Here is a 26,074-nt window from a genome sequence, read left to right as displayed (position 1 = left end):
AAACAAAAATCACATAATAATCTGAATATGTGCAGAAAAAGCATTTGACAAAAACACTCAACAAACTTAGAAAGTAACTTCTTAACCTGACAAAGGGCATCTATGAAAAACCCACAGCTAATACCCCACTTAATGGGGGAAAGATTGGGTGCTTTTCCATAAGATCAGAACCAAGACAAGAATGTCCCTGCTTACAACTTCTTCTCAACATTGTACTGAGCTTCTATTCAGGGAAATTAGGTAAGGAAAGAAATAAATTGTATCCAGATTGGAAAGGAAGAAGTAAAACAAACTCTATTCATAGATGACATAGTTTTATATATAGAAAACCCTAATGAACTTACCAAAAAAACTACTGGAATAAACAAGTTCAGCAAGGTTGAAGGATATAAAATCAATATATAAAAATCAATGATATTCCTATACATTCACAATGAATAATTCAAAAATGAAATTAAGAAAATAATTCTAGGGACTTCCTTGGTGGCCCAGAGGTTTAGAATCCACCTGCCGGTGCAGGGGACTGGGTTCGAGCCCTGGTCTGGGAAGATCCTACATGCCACGGAGCAACTAAGCCCGCAAGCCACAACTAATGAGCCCGCACTCTAGAGCCCGCGAGCCACAACTACTGAGCCGGCGCTCTACAGCCCTCAAGCCACAACTACTGAGCCTGAGAGCCACAACTACTGAAGCCCGCGTGCCTAGAGCCCATGCTCCGCAACAAGAGAAGCCACCACAATTGGAAGCCCGAGCATCACAACAGAGGGTAGCCCCCACTCGGTACAACTAGAGAAAGCCCGCGTGCAACAACGAAGACCAAATGCAGCCAAAAATAAATAAATAAATAAAATATAATAAAAAAAGGAAAATAATTCTATTCACAACAGTATCAAAAAGAATAAAACACTTTAGAACTACAAAATATTGGTGAAAGAAATTAAAGAAGATCTAAATAAATGGAAAAACATCCCACGTCCATGGATCAGTAGGTTTAACGTTAAGATGGCAATACTCCCTAAGCTGACTTACAGATTCAACACAATTTCTATGAGAATTCCAGTTGACTTATTTGTAAAAACTGACAAGCTGATTCTAAAATTCACGTGAAATTGCAAGAGACCCAGAATAGCCAAAACAATCCTATAAAAAAGAATAAAGTAAGAGGAGTCACACTTCAAAAAATTAAAACTTGGGCTTCCCTGGTGGCGCAGTGGTTGGGAGTCCGGCTGCCGATGCAGCGGACACGGGTTCGTGCCCCAGTCCGGGAAGATCCCACATGCTGCGGAGCGGCTGGGCCCGTGAGCCATGGCCGCTGAGCCTGCGCGTCTGGAGCCTGTGCTCTGCTACGGGAGAGGCCACAACAGTGAGAGGCCCGCGTACCGCAAAAAAAAAATAAAAAATTAAAACTTATTACAAGGCAAAGGTTATCAAGACAGTGTGGTACTGGCACCAAAGACAAACATACAGATCAACGGAACAGAACTGAGGATTGGGAGATGGGGTGCGGGTGGAGCTAAAGGATGATAGAGTTTCCTTCTGAGGTGATGAAAATGTTCTAAAATTGACTGTGGTAATGGTGGTACACATCTGTAAATATACCAAAAACTACTGAATTGTACACTTTAAATGGATGAATCATATGGTACATGAATTATATCTCAATATAGCTGTTTTAAAACAACAGACAGAAGGCTCTGAAGAATACTTTGAGTCTGATTCAGTTTATCAGATCCTTATAGAGAATCACAGAAACCTAGGGTTGGAAGAGTCCTAAAGGGTTCTTACCTGTTACACAATACATGAATACCTCCTATTACATCACCAACGAACTGTCCTCCAACAGTTTGCAATCTCAGGTTACCTTTACTGCTTTGCTTGAATATCACTTTTTCCACTGCTGTAGCTCCAGTGCCTAGAACAGTACCTAGCTCCCAGTAGGTACTTGTAATTACTAGTTGACTGATATCTCATGAAGGGGAACTAGGGTAGCTCCAACTACAAGCACAGTCTTCCTTATAGAGGTCCAATCTTCACTGCTCATAGTTTCTTCTAAGTGAACATAATTCTGCCTCCATAAAGGCACAGAAGAGAGACTTCACATACTCATGCAACATTTTAAGTATTAGATATTGCATAGAAGTGCTCCAATTTTCTCACGATAGCAAGGTTTCTTATTCATTATTGCTTCACCCAAAAACCTAGGAGTTACCCTTCTTCATTTTTACTACCTCCAATCCATGAGCTTTGTTGGCTTTATCTTCAAAATATATCCTGAACTGGACCATTCTTTACCTCCTTCGTTACAAAACCCATAGTGTAAATCAATATCATTCTTTCTTTGGTAACAATTTTCTGTACTAACTTCCTTGCTTCCACTCTTGACATCCTATAGCTATCTTTTCTCCACAGCTGCCAAAGCAGACTTTCTCATATTGTAAATCAGATATCATATCATTCCCATTACACTTGAAGGTAAAAGCCAAAGTTCTTAGCATTAGCTCTCCAGCTACGTCATCATCTGGCCCTGGATGTTCTCTCCAATCATATTTCCTACCACTGTTCTCCTTCTCACTACACTCTAGCCAATCTCCTTACAATTCCAGAAATACACAGTATGTTCTCATTCCAAGACCTTTGCACTTGATGTTCCTTCTGCCTAAAATACTCTTCTGAAGATTTTTGCATGACTTCCTACTCCCTCAGGTCTTTGCTCAAATATTATCCCCTTACAGAGAATTTTAAGATGATATAAGTAATACTGCAACTGCCTCCTCCCCAGCTGCTGATCTCTACCCCTCCCCCACTCTGCTTTATTTTTCTAAAAGCTCTTATTGTCATGTGACGTTTTTCATACTAGCCTTTTCTGCCTAACTACTCCCAAAACTTAGTGGCTAACAACAATGTTTTTTTTCCCTCACTATTCCATGGATTAGCTGGGCAGTTCTCCTGAGCTGGGTCAGGGGAGCCAGGCCTGGATGGTACAGGGTGGCCTCACTGGGACTTCACCTGGGATGGCTAGTCCTTACTCTCAACTTGGTCTTTTATCCTTCAGGAGGCATAGACCAACCTGGTATTCTTCACATGGTAGTCTCCAGGTTCTAAGAGGGTAACGGCTGAAGCTGCAAAGCTTCTTGAGGCCTAGACTCAGAATTCATACAATGTTACTTCTGCTATATTCTGTTTTGTTGAATGAATGAATGACTACTCATATGACACTGCTTCCAGCTCCTCAACATCCTGTTTGGTTTCCTCTGAATACTACTTAGTTTGTCCATGTCTTCCAAAACCTAGCATCCAGAAAGGGACACAAAATTCTGGACAAGATCTAACTTCAGCTCAGTATAGCTGGGTAATAAATATTAGTTGAAAAAGTGAGTGACAAGTACAGAAGATTGTGGTAATATTCAGTCTCATAATACAGATACTGTGTGCCCTTTAATGCAGCTTAAGAATGCACCGGCTTATTTCTAGTGGCTTTTACACTGTGAATCTTATAGCCTTTAAGATCAAATATACCCCCATGGCTCTTTTTCATGTGTAACACTGCCAAGTCTCTGCCCTATATTTACACAATTGATTTTGGGGACCTAAAAGAACATTACATTTACCCCTGTTGAATTTAAATTTAATCTCTTCTAATTCATTGATTTCTCTAGTTGATCATTTCCACCGACACACTTTTTGGTCTGAGACGAAAAAGTCTGAAAACTGTTGCTTTCATACAAAATACATGGCATTCAAAAAAATAATTACCTTGTATACCCAAAGAAGGCCTGAAAAGGGAGAAAATAAGTTCCTAGAGGAGTCTTAGGAACCCCTGGGGGTCCACAGTGCACGCCTTGCTAAGGCTGCTATACATCAATGAGAATGAACAAATGACTGCTCCACATTACAACATGGATGAATCGCACAAAGATAATGTTGACCCAAAGCAGCCAGATGCAAATGACTCGACATTCAAGAGAGAAGCTAACCTGTGATACATACATCAAGATAGTGGCTCCTTTTAAGGCTGCGGTACACTGAAAGGGGTCTTGAAAGTATCCCCACGCTTTTCAGGGGTATGGTGATGTTTTCGTCCTTGATCTGGGGGCTGTTTATACGAGTATGTTTGTAAAAATTTATTTAGATATATATTATGATGTGAACTTTGCTGCCTGTATTTTCTACTTCAATACAAAGAGAACCTAAAAATAAAAAGAGATTGAGGAGAAACATAATCTCTTTAAAAAAAGGAAATCAGGTTTTATTGCTTAAAACCTGACAGTAACTTCCCACTCTATTTAGAATAAAGTTCAAATATTGGGTTGGCCAAAAACGACCCAAATATTGGGTCGTTTGGGTTTTTCTGTGACATCTTACGGAATATTAATATTATACAAAACCTATAGTGTTTCACTACCATAAAGCATACTGTTTTCAAACTCTGGGCACCACTTCATCTCATGCAGCTTCTCCCCTTGCTTATTACACCCCTATCACACTAGTTTTCTCCCTTAAGCACAATAAGTTCTTTCCTCCTAGGAACATGCTAGTTCCTTAACTTTCCAACCACTCTTCACATGGCTAGCTTCTTTTCATCCCTTAGAGCTCCTCAGAGGGGGCTCCCCAATCATCCCATGTAAAGTTGCCTCTTTCCCGTATTCTATAATCTCAGGCCATTGTGCCCTTTATTGCACTTACTGCAATTTGAAATAGGTTTAATTGTTTTTTGTCTGTCCCGCCACTAGAATGTATGTTCCACGAGGACAAGGATTTAGTTGCCCTGTTTTACAGTTTTGGGGGTTTTTTAAAATCTATTTATTTTATTTTTATTTATTTTTGGCTGTATTGGGTTTTCATTGTGGTGCACAGGCTTCTCATTGCGGTGGCTTCTCTTGTTGAGGAGCACGGGCTCTAGGCGTGTGGGCTTCAGTAGTTGTGGCACACAGGCTCAGCAGTTGTGGCTCATGGGCTCTAGAGCGCAGGCTCAGTAGTTGTGGCACATGAGCTTAGTTGCTCCACAGCATGTGGGATCTCCCCGGGCCAGGGCTCGAACCCGTGACCACTGAATTGGCAGGCGGATTCTTAACCACTGCACCACCAGGGAAACCCCACTCTGTTTTACAGTTTAAATCCCAAGATTTATTAGCACAATGTTCTGACACCTTGTAGAAGTTGAATAAATAATTTCTGAATGAATAAAAAGAATAGTTTCAGGTCATTTCACATCAAGCTAATAAGTCTTTTAAAATTTTGATATGATCATTATATATTCATTTTCACAACACTATTTTACCTGTACATTTTATTTGTATGCCTTCTTTTTATTGATTTGCTTATTCATTCACTCATGAAAAAAATTAGAATTTATTAAATGTCAAACACATAGGTTCTAAAGATAAATAAGCCATGTTCTTTACTTTTAAATATCTCACCACTTATCAAGGAAAATTAATATGTGAGAAAAACGAAATTACCTTATACAAAGTCTTAAATCTAATTAAAATGTTGAAATGAAGGGAAATGAAAGATGAGCCCTCTAAAACAAATAATAGTCTAGTGCATCTACCAAAAACGGAAATTGAGCTAATTAGGCATCACTTTTCCTTAGTGATTCCATGTTGACTCTTAGTGATCATATCTTCCTTTTTCTAAATGTTTGAAATACATATTTTAAATGCAATATATTGTAATAAGTTGTAATATATTATTACCAGGGCTTCATGTCAAATTTGGCTTCTTTTACAATAAGGGTAATTAAGGAAAACCCATTCAACAGTATAATTACTTTGACTTGCTTTTAATCCCAATATTTAATTTAATTTTGATTTAAATACTATTAAAGAAGAGAGAGCATTATATGTTTATTGAAAGGGGACATACATGGAAAAAAGACTGAGAATGTGCTGCGGCAGGCAGATTTCAGCTAAGTGTAAGGAAGAACTTTTTAGTAGTTACCGTTGCCTATCAGAGCACTGCTTTGCAAAGCAGGAAGCTCTCCATCACTAAATATCTTTAAGGAAAGCTAACAGGGCATTTTTCCCAGGATGGAGCAGAAAGATTTAGTAGGCAGCATTGATTAGACCAGTGTCCTCAAACTATGGTGAAGCACTTTTTAAAAAATTTTCTTGGACGTCACAGCAATGTCAAATGGCTATAAAGATTTCTGAATGCTTTTTTGCGGTACACGGGCCTCTCACTGCTGTGGCCTCTCCCGTTGCGGAGCACAGGCTTCGGACGCACAGGCTCAGCGGCTCACGGGCCCAGCTGCTCCGCGGCATGTGGGATCTTCCCACACCGGGGCACGAACCCGTGTCCCCTGCATCGGCAGGCGGACTCTCAACCACTGCGCCACCAGGGAAGCCCTGAATGCTTACTTTTGATTTCAGTTTTTGATTTGCTGCACACAGGTAACAAACTGGCCTGGTATGAACAGGCAAACTACATTTTGAGAAGCACTGGATTAGACAGTCTATGAGAGATCTCTGAGGTTCTACAGTTTTTCAAACTTACCTAGTCTGTCTTCCTATTTTCGTTAGGCATTAATATCAAACTACTAACTTCATAACTAATCGTTTTCCCCAGTACTTTAAAAAAAATACAAGCTAAAAGATATTCTAAAAGCATTAGATCAAAGAGCTGAGACATTTTTACTGCATTAACCTTTTATCTCACTAAAAGAAAAGGCAAACTTTACTTTTTGTTTGTTTTTCAAAATTTACTTTTACCAAAGCACATCTGAATGCTCATTTAAAACTGGTTACAAAAAATTGATTTCCAGTTATCTCCCACACCTAATTTTCTGGTGTCACTTTCTTTGCACAAGCTAGTAATGAAATATGTAACAAGTTATCTTGATCACACATTTGAAGTTCTCGCTTTCTTTTACCAGCTGGTAGCAAAACCAAGAGAAAAGCCACGTGGGGGTGGGGTGGTGAGAGAAAGAATATGCATGAACTTCAGAAGCACTGGGGGGAGGAGTCGAGTGTTTGCAACCACCTATAAGTAACACTCAGTGGAGACCTGGCCAAGCAAATATGGTAAAGAATTGTAAGAAGAGCAGGCAAAACTGAGAGCTGCCCGTCCTCATACTTCCCCAAACATTCCTGGCTTTTTCTCTGCAAGGACAGATACTTTCATTTAAAATCTATTATCTTCTTATAGAGACAGATTGTACCAGGTGAGGAATACCCTTATCTAAATATAACTACTGTAGAGTTAGAAATCAGAAAATATAAACCATTGTGAAAATAAATAACAAAATCCATTATCTTCTTCCCATTAAAAATGAAGCAAAACAAAACAACCTTCCTTCTCAAGAGATAATTTCCAGATTTATGAGCTATCATCTCCCAACTCCATCAAACATGAATTTTTTTCCCTCAAGTAGTTGCAATATTCCTTAAATCATCATACTTGTACTAGAGCAGGAGTTCTTAACTATGAGTATATGGATGGGTTTTAAGAAGTCTATGAACTCTCTGAAACTCCAAATATTATAAAATTTTGGGTGAATGAGCAATTATATGGACAAGATGTCTACAGCTGTCACATTCGTTGTTGACAACTGTTGATTAAAAGCATCTTTCTTAGGTTAAAAATGTGATCCGAATAGAAATATAAGGTACGGGTTCTTAATTAATTGAATAGGTATATAAAAGTATTACATTATATCATATATCCAAAAAAAGCTTTAGAAATAAATCCTTTCATTTTGTAGATGATAACATTGACATTTGAAGAGGTTAGGGGAGTGTTCAAGGCCATGCTGCTAGCTAGAAGGCAGAAGATGAAGAAGAATGCTGGCTCCTACTTCCGGATCCATTCCCTCCCACTCTGCCACCAATGCAAGGCCAGACTAGAGGATACTAGTAAGCACACTAAGGGCAGCCAACAACCCCAATTCTGATAAATATACAATCTCAGAATAAATCAAGTAATTCTTTAAACACTACTGGCTCATAACATAAACATTTTCTATATTTTACTAAAGGTATCTAAAAATATATATTCTTTTAGACACATTTTAGAGCTCACTTCCTTGCCAGTAGACACAATCAACAACTTGTCAATCATCTGAAATACATGAGTGCTTGATCCCACCGCAATCAACGAGAGAAGGGCATACACTTGATAAACTCCTCCCTCCCTCCCTCCCTCCCTTCCTTCCTTCCTCCCTTCCTCCCTTTCTTTAATATTTTATTCCCTCCCTCCCTCCCTTCCTTTCTTTAATATCTTTATTGGAATATAATTGCTCTACAACGTCCCCATATCTCCTCCCTCATGTCCCTCCCACCCTCCCCATCACACTCCTCTAGGTGATCACAAAGCACTGAGTTGATCTCCCTGTGCGATGCAGCTGCTTCGCACTAGCTATCTATTTTACATTTGGTAGTGTATGTATGTCCATACCACTCTCTCACTTCGTCCCAGCTTACCCTTCCCCCTCCCTGCATCCTCAAATCCATTCTCTATGTCTGTGTCTTTATTCCTGTCCTGACCCTAGGTTCATCAGAACCATTTAAACACATTTCTTTCTGAGTCAATTACTCTAAAAGCCCACAGTGCAAAGTAAATTAGTTGAATGGATGTTTTAGTAACTGTTGAAGCTGTTTAGAAATTTTAAGCAAAACCTCTTTTCAAAGTTTATTCTCTTGTTTATTCACACTAAAGAATAGCAAGTGCAAAAACCAAAGGAGATGATATTTAGTGAAAAGAATTTTTACAGTAATTGAGAAAGCTGAAAAAGAATGCCTGATTTTGGAGTCAGGATGGGTAGAAATCCAAAATTTGTTTTTAATTTTTTTCAAAATAATTAGAAAACTGAAAGTCTGTAAGAATCCAAGAAACCCTTCACTCTCTGCCCCCTACTCCCCCACTTCTGACTTCTGAAATACAGTGTAACCTTCTGCCATCTGTTATTTTAGAGCAGAAACAGTAAAAAAACATATGGGCTTTCTCTCTCAAGCAGCTGTAGGGTAGTTAAAGTTATAATAATTGTCTTTCTGTAAGATAAATCTACATTTAAAACCTGGCCAGTTAAAAAAAAATAGCTCAGCCTCAGAGCCTTCCAGAATAAAATTAAGAAATTCAGAATCATCTGTGACATACTACATTAAGAGATCTAGAGAATACCCTCCAAGTCTTGTACTTTTATGTGTAAGGTTAAACAAATGTAATTCATGATGCCCAAATCAGTTAATACAGTCAAAGAGTCCACAAGTCATGTTTTTTCTTTCTCCATCAAAATGCTAGGAGCCTCGGGACTTCCCTGATGGTCCAGTGGTAAAGAATCTGCCTTCCAATGCAGGGGACGTGGGTTCAATCCCTGGTCGGGGAACTAAGATCCCACATGCTGCGGGGCAACTAAGCCCACACACAGCACAGCTACTGAGCTCATGCGCCTCAACAGAGAACCCATGCACCACAACTACAGAGCCCACATGCCCTGGAGCCCAAGCGCCACAACTAGAAAGAAGCCCGCGTGCCCCAAAGAAGATCCCGTATGCCACAACAAAAGACCCTGCATGCCACAACTAAGACCTGATGCAGCCAAAAAAATAAAGAAAATAAGTAAGTAAAATAAATAAATATTTTTTAAAAAGATTAAAAAATGCTAGGAGCCTCAAACAGAGGTTAGATACTCATATATAGAAATTGCTAACAAAGTTTTCCAAAACTGATAACTATAAATGCATCACTTCGGTGGGTCACTGAACTCCAATCTAAAGGCTCATTTATTTATAAGAAAAACCACAACACGTGTGACACATAAATTTCCATTTCAGCTATATAACAGGAATTTTACCTACCTTTATCTGGGTGATTCAAAATCATGATTCTCCTGTGAGCTGCTCTAATCTTGGCCTTGCCGGCAGATGGGCTGTAAAAAGAAATTAAAGTGCTTGTAACAAATAGTGTCAAATGCAGATTATAAATTAATGGTTTATATGAGTTTTAAGAAATTAAAAACTAATGAGAATTTCACCATCTTGTGGATAAATATGAAATTACAGCTTGTCACTTCATTCTACCAACCATCAAAATAAATCATATTCAATGCTGCATGTACTTTCCTTCAGTCCTTATTCTCAATTAAAAAAACATATACACAATATAAGGATAGGAGAATCATAGCCTGTAGACTATTACTGTGAGTTTGAAAATTTATGCTTCAAGCTCTTTGAGGGGAAGGCAGTATATATAATGTAACAAACAGGTATCTGAACTCTAGGGCTACCAGACTTCAGGATTTTAATCCCAGCACTGCCATGAAAGATGGGGTAGCCTTGGTCAAATTTTTTACCCTCTCTGAGCTTCGGTTTCTTCATTGTGACACAGGGATAGGAACAACATAGTCCTCATAGAGCAATTACAAGGATTAAATTAGTTGATGCCAACAAAGTGCTACAGCAGTGCCTGGTGTGTAGCAAATGTTCCATAATAGTTAGCTTTTACTATTATTATCTTTCAACAGAACATCTCAAAACCCTTAATAGCTCATAATTTATTTAGCTTTGTGAGAAAACTATGGGAAAAGCTTGGCTGTTAGAGCCTATGCTCTAAACAAAAATTAAAGGAGAAAGTTAAATAAACCTGGAATTATTCCTGCAAAACCTAACTTATCCAGTACTGGAACTCCTTCTCTCTAGCACATTTTCCAGGTAAGGAAAAAAATTAACACTAATAATAACAAGATCCTGGTGTTCCTACTTAATATTTATACTCACTTATCTAAGCTGCTTTTCTGAGCCTCAAATGGAAATAACAGTAGCTGACCCAAAGTACACAGTGGTTGCTGTGAAACTCAAAATCATCTGTATGGATGAACCACACTGTAGGGGCTAAACGCAGGAACTTTTAGAGATATTCAGACACTGGTTTAAATCCATCACTCATAATCTATAAAACTTTGTCTTGGGACTTGCCTGGTGGTCCAGTGGTTAAGACTCCGTACTTCCTCTTCAGGGGACGCGGGTTCAATCCCTGGTTGGGCAACCAAGATCCCACATGCCGTGTGGTGCGGCAAAAACAAACAAAAAAAATACTTCGTCTTGCTTACTTGAACTCTCTGACTTATAATTTTCTCACAAGCAAAATTTTCTCATAAGCATACCTCCTAGGATTATTTTAAGGACAAGTTAGATTATATAAGCAAAAAGGATGAGCATGACCTGGCATAAAATTAGTGTTCAAAGAATAGTAGTTATGATCATGAACATAAAGAATGCTTATGAAAGTGTATTACATTTCCTACTTTTTAAAAAATGGGGTATAAATAATCTAATCTAGCATATCTTGAATGACTCAAAAAGCATTATCATGAGTATCAATTAAGTGCAAAGAAACTCTCAAGGTCTGCAGAGGTTTGCTTGCCCTTCTCCTAAATGGTCATAAAATGCTATCCATTTAAGTTCTTCTGTCTGTTTTGAACACTGCCTTCCTTGCTGTCAGTTGTCAATCCTCAATTCTGCCAGTGTTCCAGTCTCTAGCTATTACTTGCCAGTTACTTGCTACTTCTAATCTCCTGGGGTTAAGTAATAGATCATCAAACATGTTAAAATACACTATCAATTGCTACATAAGCACATAAACATTCTTCTATAAATAAAATAAATAAGTCAAGTCAAAAAGCAAGTCAAAAGAGAAATCAAAAAAAATCTTGAGACAAATGAACAACCTACCAAAACTTATGGGATGCAGCCAAAGCATTTCTAAGAGGAATTATAGTAATAAAAGCCTACATTCAGGGGGAAAAAAAAGAACTCAGATAAACAACCTAACTTTACACCTCAGAGAAGTATAACAAGAAGAACAAACTAAGCCCACAACTAGTAGAAGGAAAATAAAGATCACAGTGAAAATAAATGAAATAGAGACTAAAAAGACCAAGAAACCAAAAATCAATGAAACTAAGAGCTAGTTTTTTGAGATTATATACAAAACAGACAAACCACTAGCTAGATCACCAAGAAAACAGAGGACTCAAGTAAAATCAGAAATGAAAAAGGAGAGATTACAACTGATACCACAGAAATACAAAGGATAAGAGACTACTGTGAACTGTACTATACAATAACAAATTGGACACCCTAGGAGAAATAAATGGATAAATTCCTAGAAACAAAGCATCTACCAAGACTGAATCATAGAAAATATGAACAGACCAGTTACTACTAATGAGACTGAATCAGCAATCAGAAAACTTCCAACAAAGAAAAGTCCAGGACCAGATGTCTTCACTTAATTCTACCAAACATTTAAAGAATAATTAACACCAATCCTTAAACTCTTCCAAAACATGGAAGAGGAGGAAACACTTCCAAACTCATTTTATGAGGCAAGCATTACCCTGACACCAAAACCAGACAAGGGCACTACAAGAAAAGAAAAATACAGGCCAATATCCCTGATGATCACAAATGCAAAAATTCTCAACAAATATTACCAAATCGAATTCAACAATACATTAAAAGAAAGGATCATATACCATGATTAAGTGGGATTTATTCTAAACAAAACAAAGGATAAAAATCACATAGTCATTTCAATAGATGTAGAAGAAGCATTTGACAAAATTCAATATCCATTAATGATAAAAACTCTTGACAAGGTTGGTATAGAGGAAACGAACCTCAACGTAATAAAGACCATATATGAAAAGCCCACAGCTAACATTATACTCAGTGATGAAAAGATCAGATCAGAAACAAGACAAAGTTGCCCACTCTCACCACTTTTATTCAACATAGCATTGGAAGTCCTAGTCAGAGCAATTAGTCAAGAAAAAGAAATAAAAGGCATCCAAATGAGAAAGGAAGAAGTAAAACTGTCATTATTTGCAGATGACATTTTTACCTATAAAAAACCCTAAAGACTACACCAAAAAACTGTTAGAACTAATCGACAAATTCAGTAAAGTTGCAGGCTCGAAAATCAACGTACAATAATTTATTGTTTCTATATACTAATAACTATCAGAAAATCAAGAAAACAATCCCATTTAAAATTGCATCAAAAACAATAAAATACCGAAGAATAAATTTAACCAAGGAGGTGAAAGACCTGTACACTGAAAACCAGAAGACACTGATGAAAGAAACTGAAGACACAAAAAAATGCAAAGATATTCTGTGCTCATGGATTGGAAGAAGTAATTTTTTAAAAATGTCCATACTATCCAAAGCACTATACAGATTCAATGCAACTTATATCAAAATTCCAAAGGCATTTTTCACAGAAATAGAACAAAAATTCCTAAAATTTGTATGGAACCAACCACAAAAGATCCTGAATAACCAAAGGAATCTTGAGAAAGAAGAACAAAGCTGGAGGCATCAAACTTCCTGATTTCAATCTATCAATATATTACAAATGCTCTAGTAATCAAACAGTATGGTATTGGCATAAAAAGACACATAGATTAATGGTACAGAACAGAGCCTAGAAATAAACCCATACCTATACAGTCAATTAATTTACAACAAAGGAATAGAGAATATACAGTAAGGGAAAGGATAGTCTCTTCAATAAATGGTGTTTATTGGGAACAGAAAATCTGAACAGTCATATGCAAAGGAATAAAACTGGACCTTTATCTTGTACCACACACCAAAATTAACTCAAAATGGATTAAAGACTTAGATGTAACACCTTAAAACTACTAGAAGAAAATATAGGATATAAGCTCCTTGATATTGGTCTTGTAAAAATTAAGCAAGATGAGAGAATCCTAGTTCTTAAACAAAGCATTAAAAATTAAACGTAGCTCTGATATATCTCCAGTATAGACAATTCCACCACAAATTGAAAATGTAACTTTAAATTAAATATCATTTTGCCTAGATCAGGGATTTCAAACTGCTCCCTGGAATGCATTTGACTGGGAGTAGGTGAGTGGGGTGTATAGAACAGAGTAGTGTTCCCTGATCCTGTAGCAAATGGAACAGTTTGGGTCTCATCTTTTTCTACTACTAGTCTATTGAATAACATTTAAACAGAGTTCCACAGAAGTTTTTAGAAAGTCTGAAAATCACAAATGTGTGCATAATTTCAGAATGTATCAGGTATATTAAGTTTTCCTGGGCAGCTCAGTAAAATATTTCAGGCTTACGCAATGTGTAAGAATATACAGAGTCATCTGGTAACATAGTCAGCTAGTAACATAGGGGTTTCTTTGTTTTTAAATAGAGTATCAACAGAGTCAGCTCCACTTTGTCTTCACCTACTTGTTATGTAGTCTAAATCATTTGGATTCACTTATCACAGAAAATGGAACCACAGCAATGTATTCACACTTTGAGAATCTCCTCAAAATCAATGCCACCTGACTGAAAGAAAGGGCTAGAGGAAAGGAAATAAGGTCCACCTTTCTATTTAATGTGTTAAGGGCAAATATTTAGCTTCTGCATTCATGACAGAGATGGGAACGGAGCGGCGCCAACATTTATGCAGCACCTGTTATCTGGCAGGCACGTGGATAAAAAGGTCACTCATGTCATTATAAATTCCGACAAGGCAGATATTATTAATTCCAAATCAAAAATGAAGACGTTGAAGTGCAGAAAAGCTAACAATAAGTGCCTCAGCGACAGAATCAGGACGAGGATCTGTCTGTTTACCTGATATTTATTGGGTAGTTACCAAGTTCTATGTTTATGCTAAAACTTCATATGTGTTCATCTTCGCAGCAACCCTATGCAGTAGAAACTAATATTTTCTCTATTTTACAAATGATGAGACTGAAGTCACGCACCTAACAGGTGGTAAAAATGGTATTTGTACCTAGATTCACTTGTTATCAGAGTCTGTGCTGTTAGCCACTCAATTTTCCTTGTGAAATTTTGTACAGCTTCCAGCTCAATGGGATAAAACTTTATAACCATGTATCTTAAGTCAACTCCTAATTATCTTTCCTAAAAACAGGAGTACCTTGGATGATATTAAATGATACCCTCAAGAACTTTTGTGTTTGGTTTAATAATGTGCATCATATTCACATTTCAACACTATGAATGGGATGATATGGGGGCCAAGAAAAATAACAATGCCACTCTGAATAATATTAAAGAAAAGAATAGTTAGCAATACAGCTAATTTCCTAGTTTGGTTTCCCTGCTTAAAATCATTTCTTTTTTTTGTATTCTCAGTGAGAGAGCCCACTTCTTCTTATTTTTTAATTTTTTAAAATAAATTTATTTATTTTATTTATTTATTTATGGCTGCACTTGGTCTTCATTGCTGCACACGGGCTTTCTCTAGTTGCAGCGAGCAGAGGCTACTCTTCATGGTGGTGCACGGGCTTCTCGTTGCAGTGGCTTCTCTTGTTGTGGAGCACGGGCTCTAGCAGAATGGACTTCAGTAGTTGTGGCACGCAGGCTCAGTAGTTGTGGCGCACGGGCTTAGTTGCTCCGCGGCATGTGGGATCTTCCCAGACCAGGGCTCGAACCCATGTCCCCTGTATTGGCAGGCAGATTCTTAACCACTGCGCCACCAGGGAAGCCCCCATCTCTTCTTATATTTAAATGAAGCACCAAGCTAAAATGAGCTGTTCCTCCCCTACCCACCTTTTTGTTTTTTCTTGATTAGTCATAAGAAATTACAAAATGTTTGGCCTTAAATATCTGCTAATCTAAAAGAGATTTAAAAATTCTGTTGATATAGGACTTTATGATCTATTCTCCTTAATTATGTTGACTAAGTCACCGTAAGATGTGTTGTAGCTAACATATTGTAACCAACCCCCATAAAAATTTGAGTGAGCTCTAAGGGAACATAAGGTAAACAAATATAGATACTGGTAAATCTATGGTAGGGGATGTATTATTAACTTTTAAGTGTTAAATGATATACAGCAATCACATAATATCATTAACTTTCTCCAAGCCATTCAAAGTTAGACAATAAATGGATACTAAGGTAAAACAAATATAATGAAATATGCTAGATGTCAAATTGTGGAACTAAGAAAGAACTGTGAAACAGATCCCAAAAATATGATACGTATCAAATTAGAAAACTGACTCCAGAAAGAATTCATTGTCACAATAAAGGTTATTTTGATAATTGCATTGGGACTTTAGTATTAAAATACAATAGCTCCTTGTTAAGAAATAAAGGCACATCACAAATACGCCTGATTTTTTTTAGGGGTGGTAGGATAATTTCTTAGATTTGAGGTTTTAAAATGTAAAAATTTGATATTTTCTCCTCTGCCTCCTATTCATAATTTAAAATATAAGGATAACTTTACTGTCACATTTTCTTCTTTTTCAAGACAAACTTAGCCACAGAACAAAATAATACTTATGCAGCACACCTACCTTACACCTAAAATAAGACTTGCTTCTTGCCTACTCATTTTCTGTTCAAATCCTCCTTTATAGTAGGATGAAAAACTCTATACAGGAAAGAAAGAGCAAGAAATAATTAGTTCCACATATGAGATGGCATGACCTCAATCCCGTCACACAGCTGCAATAAGAGTAATGTATTTTCCAGGGCTTCCCTGGTGGCGCAGTGGTTGAGAATCTGCCTGCCAGTGCAGGGGACACGGGTTCGAGCCCTGGTCTGGGAGGATCCCACATGCCGCGGAGCAACTGGGCCCGTGAGCCACAACTACTGAGCCTGAGCGTCTGGAGCCTGTGCTCCACAACAAGAGAGGCCGTGACAGTGAGAGGCCCGTGCACTGCGACGAAGAGTGGCCCCCGCTCGCCACAACTAGAGAAAGCTCTCGCACAGAAACGAAGACCCAACACAGCCAAAAATAAATTAATTAATTAACTCCTACCCCCAACATCTTCTTAAAAAAAATTTTTTTTCAAAAAAAAAAGAGCAATGTATTTTCCAGAAGTCAACTTGGAATTGTGGGAGGTGGGGAGGGAGAGCACTAAACAATAATCCTCTACAAGAAATTATGACCAAGATAAACACTACACTGAAGGAATAAAACAGGTCAGTAGAAGCAAAAGGCCTGAACTTTATCTAAGCTCTACGGTAATTTTCTCATTGGATAACCTTGACCAAGTCACTTACTGTAGAGATGACAGACATCTTTTTAACCTACTAGACTGGCTGACTGAGAAAGAGGAGAAGCTGATAACGTGAGGAGGACATCAGGATATTAGACAGGGAGGCCAAGAGACCGGAAGACTAGACTGAAAGGTCAATGTGGCTGGAGAGGCCTGAGCAAGGAGAGAGGCAGTAGAGAGATAACAGGCGCCAGATTGTGGAGGGCCTTGGAAGCAATGGAAATGATTTAGGATTTTATTCTCAGTGGTAAGAGAACCAGAGCACTGGGGTAACAGATTTGACTTGGTTTTAAAAGAATTACTCTAACTGCTGTGTAGAGAATAGAAAGACAGGTACAGAGTGCAGGCAGGAGACCAGTTAAGATGACATAACAGTAATCTAGGCAAGAGATGATGCTGGTATGGACCAATGTGGTAGTAGAGGAGGAGGTGAGAGCTGTCAGATTTTGGATGTACTTTGAAAGCAGAAATAACATTTGCTTGGATTGAATATGGGATATGAGAAAAAGCAGGGAACTAAAGATGATGCAGTAAACGCTGCTATACACTGCTCAGATCCCCCTTCAGAGCTGAGGCACTTACTCCGCAGACACTGGGGCTGCCGCTGGCAGACAGCACTCAGCTGTCAAACTCCAGCAATTGCCTTGGCTGAAGAATGTCAAGCTCACGCCCCCTTCGCAGGAGGGTCTTTAGCTGATGACTGGCTGACGTCAGGGTATAAACACTGTGCTTCTCCAGGGCTCAGTCCTTGGACTTCTTAGCTATATTTACCTCCCAGGTGATGTCACTTAGCTTCATGGCCTCTTGCCCCAAATCGGGATAATCACGATGAGTCACCTGAGCGTCAGAGGTCCCGGGGGGTTCGCTGTCTCAGGCCTTTTACTAAGACTGCACTGCAGCCTAAATTATCCCTCCATTCTTCTTCCTTCTCTTGCCTCCTGGAGCTGTTGATCCTAAGAGCATTCTCTAATAAACTAACAGCTTGCTAAACTTTGTCTCACTCTGCAAATGACTGCAAGGTTTCTGGCCTAAACTGCCATTAGTGACTTAGACAAGGCGTGGTTATTTGTTACTTGTTTCTTGTGGGTAACACATATCAGGAGATTGGTTTTGGTTACATTAAGTTTCAAAAATGTCTATGTAAGTGGAGGAAAAGTCTGACCTGGAGAAAACATTTGGGAGTCATGAGTACACAGACGGTATTTAAAAGTGTGAGACTAAATGAGGTCACCTAGAGTGGGAGGGTAGATAAGAAGTCCAAAGACTGAGCCCTAGAAACTGCAACATTTAATGGCACAGAGATGGTGAGGAATCAGTAAAGGAAACTGTGATGGCCTAGTGGTGCAGGAGGAGGAAAAGCAGATGCCAAAAGTGAGGAAGTGAAAAATAGTTTCAGGGCTTCCCTGGTGGCGCAGTGGTTGAGAGTCCGCCTGCCGATGCAGGGGACACGGGTTCGTGCCCTGGTCCGGGAAGATCCCACATGCCACGGAGCGGCTGGGCCCGTGAGCCATGGCCGCTGAGCCTGTGCTCCGCAACGGGAGAGGCCACAACAGTGAGAGGCCCGCGTAGCAAAAAAAAAAAAAAAAAGTTTCAAATGCTTCCAATAGGTCAAGTAAGACAAGAACTGAGGGCTGACGGCTGGATTTACCCTTTGGTAAATCTAAGTCTAGTGAAGGTACTGGAAGTGAAGGTTTGATTAGAGTGAGTTTAAGAGAGAACAGGAGAGGGCTTCCTTGGTGGCGCAATGGTAAAGAATCCACCTGCTAATGCAGGGGACACGGGTTCGAGCCCTGGTCCGGGAATATCCCACATGCTGTGGAACAACTAAGCCCACCCGCCACAACTACTGAAGCCCACGTACCTAGAGCCTGTGCTCCGCAACAAGATAAGCCACTGCAATGAGAAGCCCGCGCACCACAACGAAGAGTAGCCCCTGCTCACCACAACTAGAGAAAGCCTGCACGCAGCAACAAAGACCCAATGCAGACAAAAATAAATTAAAAAAACAAAAACAAAAAACACAGAACAGGAGGAAAGGAATGGGAGACAGCAAAGAGAGACAACTCTTCAGGAGCTCTTAGAGAAAACAAGATGCATGAACTCAACTTTTAGAAGGAAAAAAATTCACACATGATTGAATGCATGCATGTTTCTAAAACGTGAACCCATATTTTTCTAAGGAAAAACAAAGTGTATGCTTGCATAAAACAAAATCTGAAAGTATACACACCAAAATGTTATTTTGGGGTGGTGGAATTATGAATAATTATTTTCTTCATGTTTATTTTTACTTTCTAAATTTTCAACAATAAACACAGTTACAAATACAATTTTTTTTTAAAAAAAAGGGACTAAAAGGAAACCAACTAAATTATTAGAGCTTAAGAAATGAGTCCTAAGGAGCCAGATCTGGTCATTTGTATAAGCTATTCTCTTTGAACAGCTTGTCATAAATTTCCATTGGTAATAATTCCCTGGCAATTAACTCATTCAACAAATACATTAGCACCTACTATGTGCCAGGACCTTTTCAAATGAGACAAGTGAAGTTCTGTCCTTTATCACATAGATGCTAATCTATCAATGTACCAGTACTGTGAGGAATATGATGTACTATTCCAAATTTCAAGTAATTAACAATCTAGTAAGAAAACAAAAAACAACCCCCTCCTCCAAATTGTGAGGGGAGGAAGGGAAGCAAATTGTTTAAGTACACATACTAATGTGGACATATTATGTATATATACACAAGCACACACACACAGGGGAATATATAAAGGAATAAGAAATATATAGGGGAATATATATAAAGGAATAGAAAACTTAACAGAGGAAGAACAGCTGGTTTTAAGGTTTCTCTCAGGTGATCAAAATTTTTACTAGATGCATACCTTACTCCCTAATATTTCTATGAGTATCTACCTTTGTGAGCTCCACATTTTCAGCATAAATTGATGATGTTTCATGAACTGTCATTTCCACTCTATTCACAAAGCTCATTAACCCTAAAAGTAGCCATTATATCTAAGCAAATTTTTTACTTTGTTTTTTCCAGGTAGAAAAGGAGACTAAGAAAAGGTTACTTAAAGTCTAGCAACTGGATGAGGCTCATACCCTAAAACACTGACCTGTTTACAAATAAGCTTACAAGTAAATATACAATCATCATAATCCTTCTAAAGGAGCTATATCATTTTTGAGGATAGACATTTAATATTTGGGGGCTATATACAGAAAGGCAGACAGAGAAAACAACGAAAATCAACTGCTCATGCTACTTCAGAAAAAATCATGCCTTCTAAACTCATATGGAATTTAGGTTTTACATTACATAATTTTAAAAAGAAATTGTAAGCCCTTTGAAGCTTACAAGTAATACACCAATACTGCATTATATTAGGATATACAGACATAGGCAATGCAGAACTATTTTCTGACAACACTGGTGGGTCAAGGAAATGTTTAAATTCAAAAAGATGTGACTACAATAAGGAACACCAAACAGATGGAGTAGATGGTTATATTTTTCTAATAGAATTTCCAAGAACAGAAATAGTGGGATTTATTCTGCTGTCTATTGGAAACACACCCTGAACCTTACAAATTATTATTTTGTATTATTTCATTTATAAAGTATATATATAAACAAAAATCAAAATAATTTTCCTTCTAAAATTAACATTGAATGCTGTAGTGCTATATATTATTAAAGAAGATGTGAAACGAACCAAGATAAAGTCTTCATTAGCTAATTTACTCAATCACTTGAAACATAAAAGCCCTCCAAACAACCAGGAAAATATATCATTCCATAGTCTTCAGAGAAGAAACACATTTACCATAAACTATAAACTTTAATTATGTACAATAATCTATTTGATTTATAGAGCCACAGGATGATTTTAATTAGTGTTATTTCCATGAATTTCACTTAACCATAAAACAATGTAAGTCCAATTTTAAAAACTTGTATTCAAGTAAAAAGAAAAATTAACAAATAGAAAAATAGAAGCCTCAAAAGAAGATAAATGACTTGGGTTTTTTCCCCAAGAAAAAAATTAGGGGTAATTAGACAATAGCTGGGTCAATAATATACATTAATACTTAAAAAAAATCAAGTAAAAGGTACTGGTTCAAAACAGCAGACTTAATAATAAAAGTCTTTTGCTTTCCAAAGTGCCTGTGAAATGAGAAAAGATATTTTAAACAAGAAAAATCCATAAGAGGCCTAGAAAACAAGAAATGGATCAAGTAGCAAACCAGAAAGTTTAAAGAGATCCTGGAAGATTGAAAACAGGTAAGACTGCACATATAGAAAAAATTCACAGCAGCCCCAATTTAGCAGCCCCTCTGACTAAATTCAGAGTCAACAAATACAAAAAATAACATCAGGGTAATTAATTAAACCAGAACAGCAGAGAGAGATGATTCCTAACTCCATTAGCATTGGGCATAAGGGCCTGCCACCTACCACTTTAGCCTCAGGCCAAGAAAGAGAATCATATGCCTGGGATGCACCCAGCTGTGGGTGGTAGGGCCCAAGAGAAGCAAAGGCGAGTACCAACAGATCACACTGAACCCAGAGGGCTGAAGAGGGGGACAGTTATGCCAAGCAGTAAAATACACATAGTACTCAACCACTCCTGGGTTCTGGAGGTTCCAAGACTGCCTCTGGGCTCCTTGATTTGGAAGAGACATGACTGTTGATGTAAGCCACCTACGTGCTCACAGCACACTGCCAATCTTCTCATCCAATTAAATTGTGGAAGTAAATCTACCAAACTGCTGAGAAAGGCCACTTATATGAGTTCCAGGAGCAGAGACACATTGGAAGGAAAAAATAAAGAAAAAATATATGAGGATCTAACAGAACAAAAAACAGACAATTTTCACATAAGCCAAGGCTAAAAATTCCTGTGAAATTTCAGAACATCAATAATAAAGAGAAAATCCCCCAAATTTCCAGCACTAAACAACAAACACACAAACAAAAATCACCCCAACCTAAAAACCAAAAGCACAAACAAAAGAAAATCAAAATCAAAACAAGCAGTGTACAAAGCAAAAAGAACAGAAAATCTGGCTAAGTCTGAGAGTACCAAAAAATGTGGCTGAGAGTATGCAGGAAAGTATAAAGGTGGGCACGGAGACTCCGTCTGAGCAGAGACTTCTGTAGTATCCCTCTAATACTGGCTCCACCAGATTCCAAGGAGCCAGCGGCTACATGACAACAGTGAGAGGGAAAGAAACAAACTCTCCATGCATTCCATATGAACAAAATTATTCTAGGCAATATTCCAGAAGAATGGGGAAAAAAGCATGAGAAAAAGAAAGATGAGATTTAAGAAAAAGATGATGTTAAAGCATCAAAGAAGCGAATAAAGTTTAAGAAAAAATGAAAAGAGAACCCATGGGAACTTGAGCCTTGAACATTCTCTTTTGAATGACAGGGATTTATTGACACACAACTACAGTCCCTATTTGTTAGTAACTCTATTTGATTCAATAATGAACACAGTTACAAAATCAAAACACTGTAAATGCTGTGCTTATGAATTTGGCTTTTTGGATCAGTGCCAAGAGGAAGTATGTATATATTTCATTCCTCAATTTCCCTGGAACAATTAATATTTAAAGAAGTATTTTAAAAACTCCTATCTTCACTGAGGTATAATTATGATGATGATAAAGATATTCCAAGATGTTTCACTGCAAACTGCAAGAGTAGTACTTTGTGGAAAAGGGGCCAGATTTATCAAAAGGCACTTGTCTTAACTTGAAGCCCACAAAAGGGAGGGAAAGGGGGCACGTATCACTCTTCTCTCCTTAAGAAATGCAGGGGCCGGGACTTCCCTGGTAGCGCAGTGGTTAAGAATCTGCCTGCCAATGCAGGGGACACAGGTTCGAGCCCTGGTCCAGGAAGATCCCACATGCCGCGGAGCAACTAAGCCCATGAGCCACAACTACTGAGCCTGCACTCTAGAGCCCATGAGCCACAACTACTGAGCCCGCATGCCACAACAACTGAAGCCCGCGTGCCTAGAGCCCGTGCTCCACAACAAGAGAAGCCACCGCAATGAGAAGTTCACACACTGCAATGAAGAGTAGCCCCCGCTCACCACAACTAGAGAAAGCCTTCGCACAGCAACGAAGACCCAATGCAGCCAATAAATAAATAAATAAATAAAGACACCTTTGAAAAGAAAAAAGAAATGCAGGGGCTGCATTCAGGATACCCATAATAATCTCTTAAACTATTCTACGTTATCTGTGAGCCTGCACAGAGCAGTGAAATGTTTCTCATTTTCTTTCTCTTTTCCTTTCAGTGTTAAATAATGTAGTTCTACAAAACACAAGTCTATTTATGGTATAAATATATCTACTGAAGATCAGCATAAACAGGAGAGAAATGATTTCTGAAAGTCTCTCAATTTGCTTTACATAAACATATGGAAAGACATTTAAATAACTATGTCAAGCCACCATCACCTAAGTCCCTGGACTATCTCAGTACCCTCTTAACAGGTTTCACAGCTTCTCCTCTGACTCATTCTAGTCTATACTCTTTGCAGCAGGCAGAGGGATCACCTAAATGGGTAATCATGTTGCCCACATGCTCAAAACCTTCCAAAGGCTTTCCATCACACTTAAACCAAAATCTGCTATCTTTGTCACAGTCTATTTGGCCCTAAGTGATCTGGGCCCAAACTACCACTGTTCCTTCCACATACTCCACTGGAGTTACTCTTGCTGCTAAATTCATTTCCACCTCGGGACCTTTGCAGTGTTCCCACTAGAAAGCTCTTTCTTCAGATGTTCACATGGCCTGCTCCCTCATCTTCTCAGAGAGGCCTTCCCAGACCTATCTAATATAGATTCCTCTCTGCTGTTAAAGAACCAATCTCTTACGCTGATCTAGTTCTCTAAAGAAAACTAAACTCTTACCTTCAACACCTCTACATATTATGTATCTTATTTATTTGTTCATTGTTTCCACTAAAAAGTAAACTCCTAGAAGGCAGTGTCTTTGTCTAGTTCATGACTACCTCCCACTCCCCACAATAATGTCCAGTATGTAGTAGGTGCTTAATGAACATTTATTGAATGAATGCTAAATACCTATTAATACTTTAGCCAAATAAAATATAAACAGGAAAACAGAAAATAAACACATGCTCCCTCTAATCACAGACATGCATTTATAAGTCTGCAAAATCACTTGCAGTTCTTTTGACCCCGAGTTTAATTATCTGTCATAATATAGTATGTCATCCTTTGAAAGTGTGGTTATTGTTCATGACTAACTAAGCCTCAAAAGCCTATAATGCCTTTGCTAAAACAAGCCATTCATTCTCAAATTGCTGTAAGTCAAGCTGATCTATCCCAGATCTTCTGTTTCCCAGAAATCAACGTTTATGTTGTACTGCTTCAGTGAGTTTTCTTTGCATGGTCTCTAGTGGTCACAAACCACAGTTCACCCAGTTCACCACACTATAGCTTTTTAGATACCTACTATCATTCATCTTTTACTTATATTCAGCTCAGCAGAGTAGCTGTAATGCTGGTAGATGAATGTATAAGCCCTATAGGTTTCAAGGTTGGAATCATATAATTTTATGTTTGAGATAGCCAGGTGTGGTGGTACGAGGGAACTAGTTTCAAATTTGAAGATGAAATCAACTTTTGGGTAAGCTCCATCAGGACAGGCACCATGTCTGTCTTGTTCACCAGCTATGCCTAGCCCCTGGCACAGGACAATCACTAAATGAATACTAATTAAACAAGGAAAACAAATTACCTCAAAGTTGATGTAATACTACTAAAAGGAATACGATAATTAAAAGTCAAAGTCAGGAATAAGCTTAGATATAAAATAACATGACCAAGAAACTTAAAAGAAAAATCAATAAAGTAAAGTTGCCAATGATACAAACATTTGTATGAAAATCCAAAACATTTTTCTGAATTACTATCAATAATGGCATATAAACAAAAATCAAAGCAAGGTTAGATTTCTAACTAAAGCCATTTTTAACTTACAGGGGTTGAAATCTTCTTTGCAGTTTCTGTGATTACTTGTCCTAGAGGTTTCCAGATTTGAGATGTGTAGCGACCTAAATAGTAACAGGAATAAAAGCAAATATATTTTCTATAATGAAAGCCAACACCCACAAAGTGCTCACCACAGTATTTATTGTTTACTGTGTATATGTTATTTTAATACCTATCTCAAAATCTACCTGAAAGACAGTCACATTTTTTCAAATTTCTAATTTATTAAATGGAGGACAGATTTCATTTTAATATAATGTTCATAGCTATTAATTTAAGCTATTAATTATAAAATTAGAAAATTTCAATGGTTATGTATAAAATCCTACTTTTATACAATGTTACAGGTCATAAAAACAATAACACCCTAGTACTCAATTTCTCACTGAGGATGACTACTCTCCTAAAAGCTTCTTTTATTTTAGTGCTTTCCTTTCTTAGGCATCCTAATAATCAAAATTCCTCTGAGTCTGGACAACTAAGTATCAATAGCAAAATAGGTCCTAAATTGTTTTGAGGGCATAGAACAAGAATAAAATATTATCTGGCTAATTTACCTTTTGTACCCTAATCAGAATGTGTGTCTACTAATACTAGGGTCTCTTTTCCCAAAGCTCTGCTAGAAAACCAGTTATGACCCTCTGAACTTAAATTCAATTTCTAACCATAACATTATTTGCAAATCAAGATTTCTGCTGGGAAAGTTCAGCTACATAGATGTTTTATAAGAAGTAACCTGTCTAAACATACTGTCATTCCTGTGCAAACAACATGTTACGGGGAAAAACAAAGGATGCTAGACATAGGAAGATGTGAAGTAGCCAATCTAAGTAGGAGATAAAAAGCTCTTGAGATCAAGTAGAACATTAAAGTAAAATTAAATGAAGCGGAAACCCTAACTCATCTAAATCTCTTATATAAATATCAACTTCCATTTGATTCTACAACAGTATAAAATCTGGCTTTTAAAGTGCCTTAAAATTCCTTCAAAACCACAATCATGCAATCTC

General features: G+C 37.9%; 1 protein-coding gene across 1 annotated transcript in view; it reads right to left on the bottom strand.

Annotated features, from left to right (window-relative positions):
• The window catches only part of DNAJC15 (DnaJ heat shock protein family (Hsp40) member C15), a 62,469-nt gene that overhangs the window by 8,437 nt on the left and 27,958 nt on the right, over positions 1 to 26,074 (bottom strand). The window contains exons 3-5 of the mRNA XM_027116184.1: positions 25,053 to 25,126; positions 16,305 to 16,381; positions 9,795 to 9,865 (exon numbers count right to left, since the gene is read on the bottom strand). Of these exons, the coding sequence (XP_026971985.1) occupies positions 9,795 to 9,865; positions 16,305 to 16,381; positions 25,053 to 25,126 (222 nt within the window). The remainder of the gene's footprint in view (positions 1 to 9,794; positions 9,866 to 16,304; positions 16,382 to 25,052; positions 25,127 to 26,074) is intronic.

Source organism: Aethalodelphis obliquidens, unplaced genomic scaffold (genome assembly GCF_003676395.1).
Source record: "Aethalodelphis obliquidens isolate GAN/ISIS:26980383/991018 unplaced genomic scaffold, ASM367639v1 scaffold16, whole genome shotgun sequence".
NCBI lineage: Eukaryota > Metazoa > Chordata > Mammalia > Artiodactyla > Delphinidae > Aethalodelphis > Aethalodelphis obliquidens.
The sequence above is the reverse complement of the archived record's forward strand: the minus strand, read 5'-3'. Positions and strand labels throughout refer to the sequence as shown.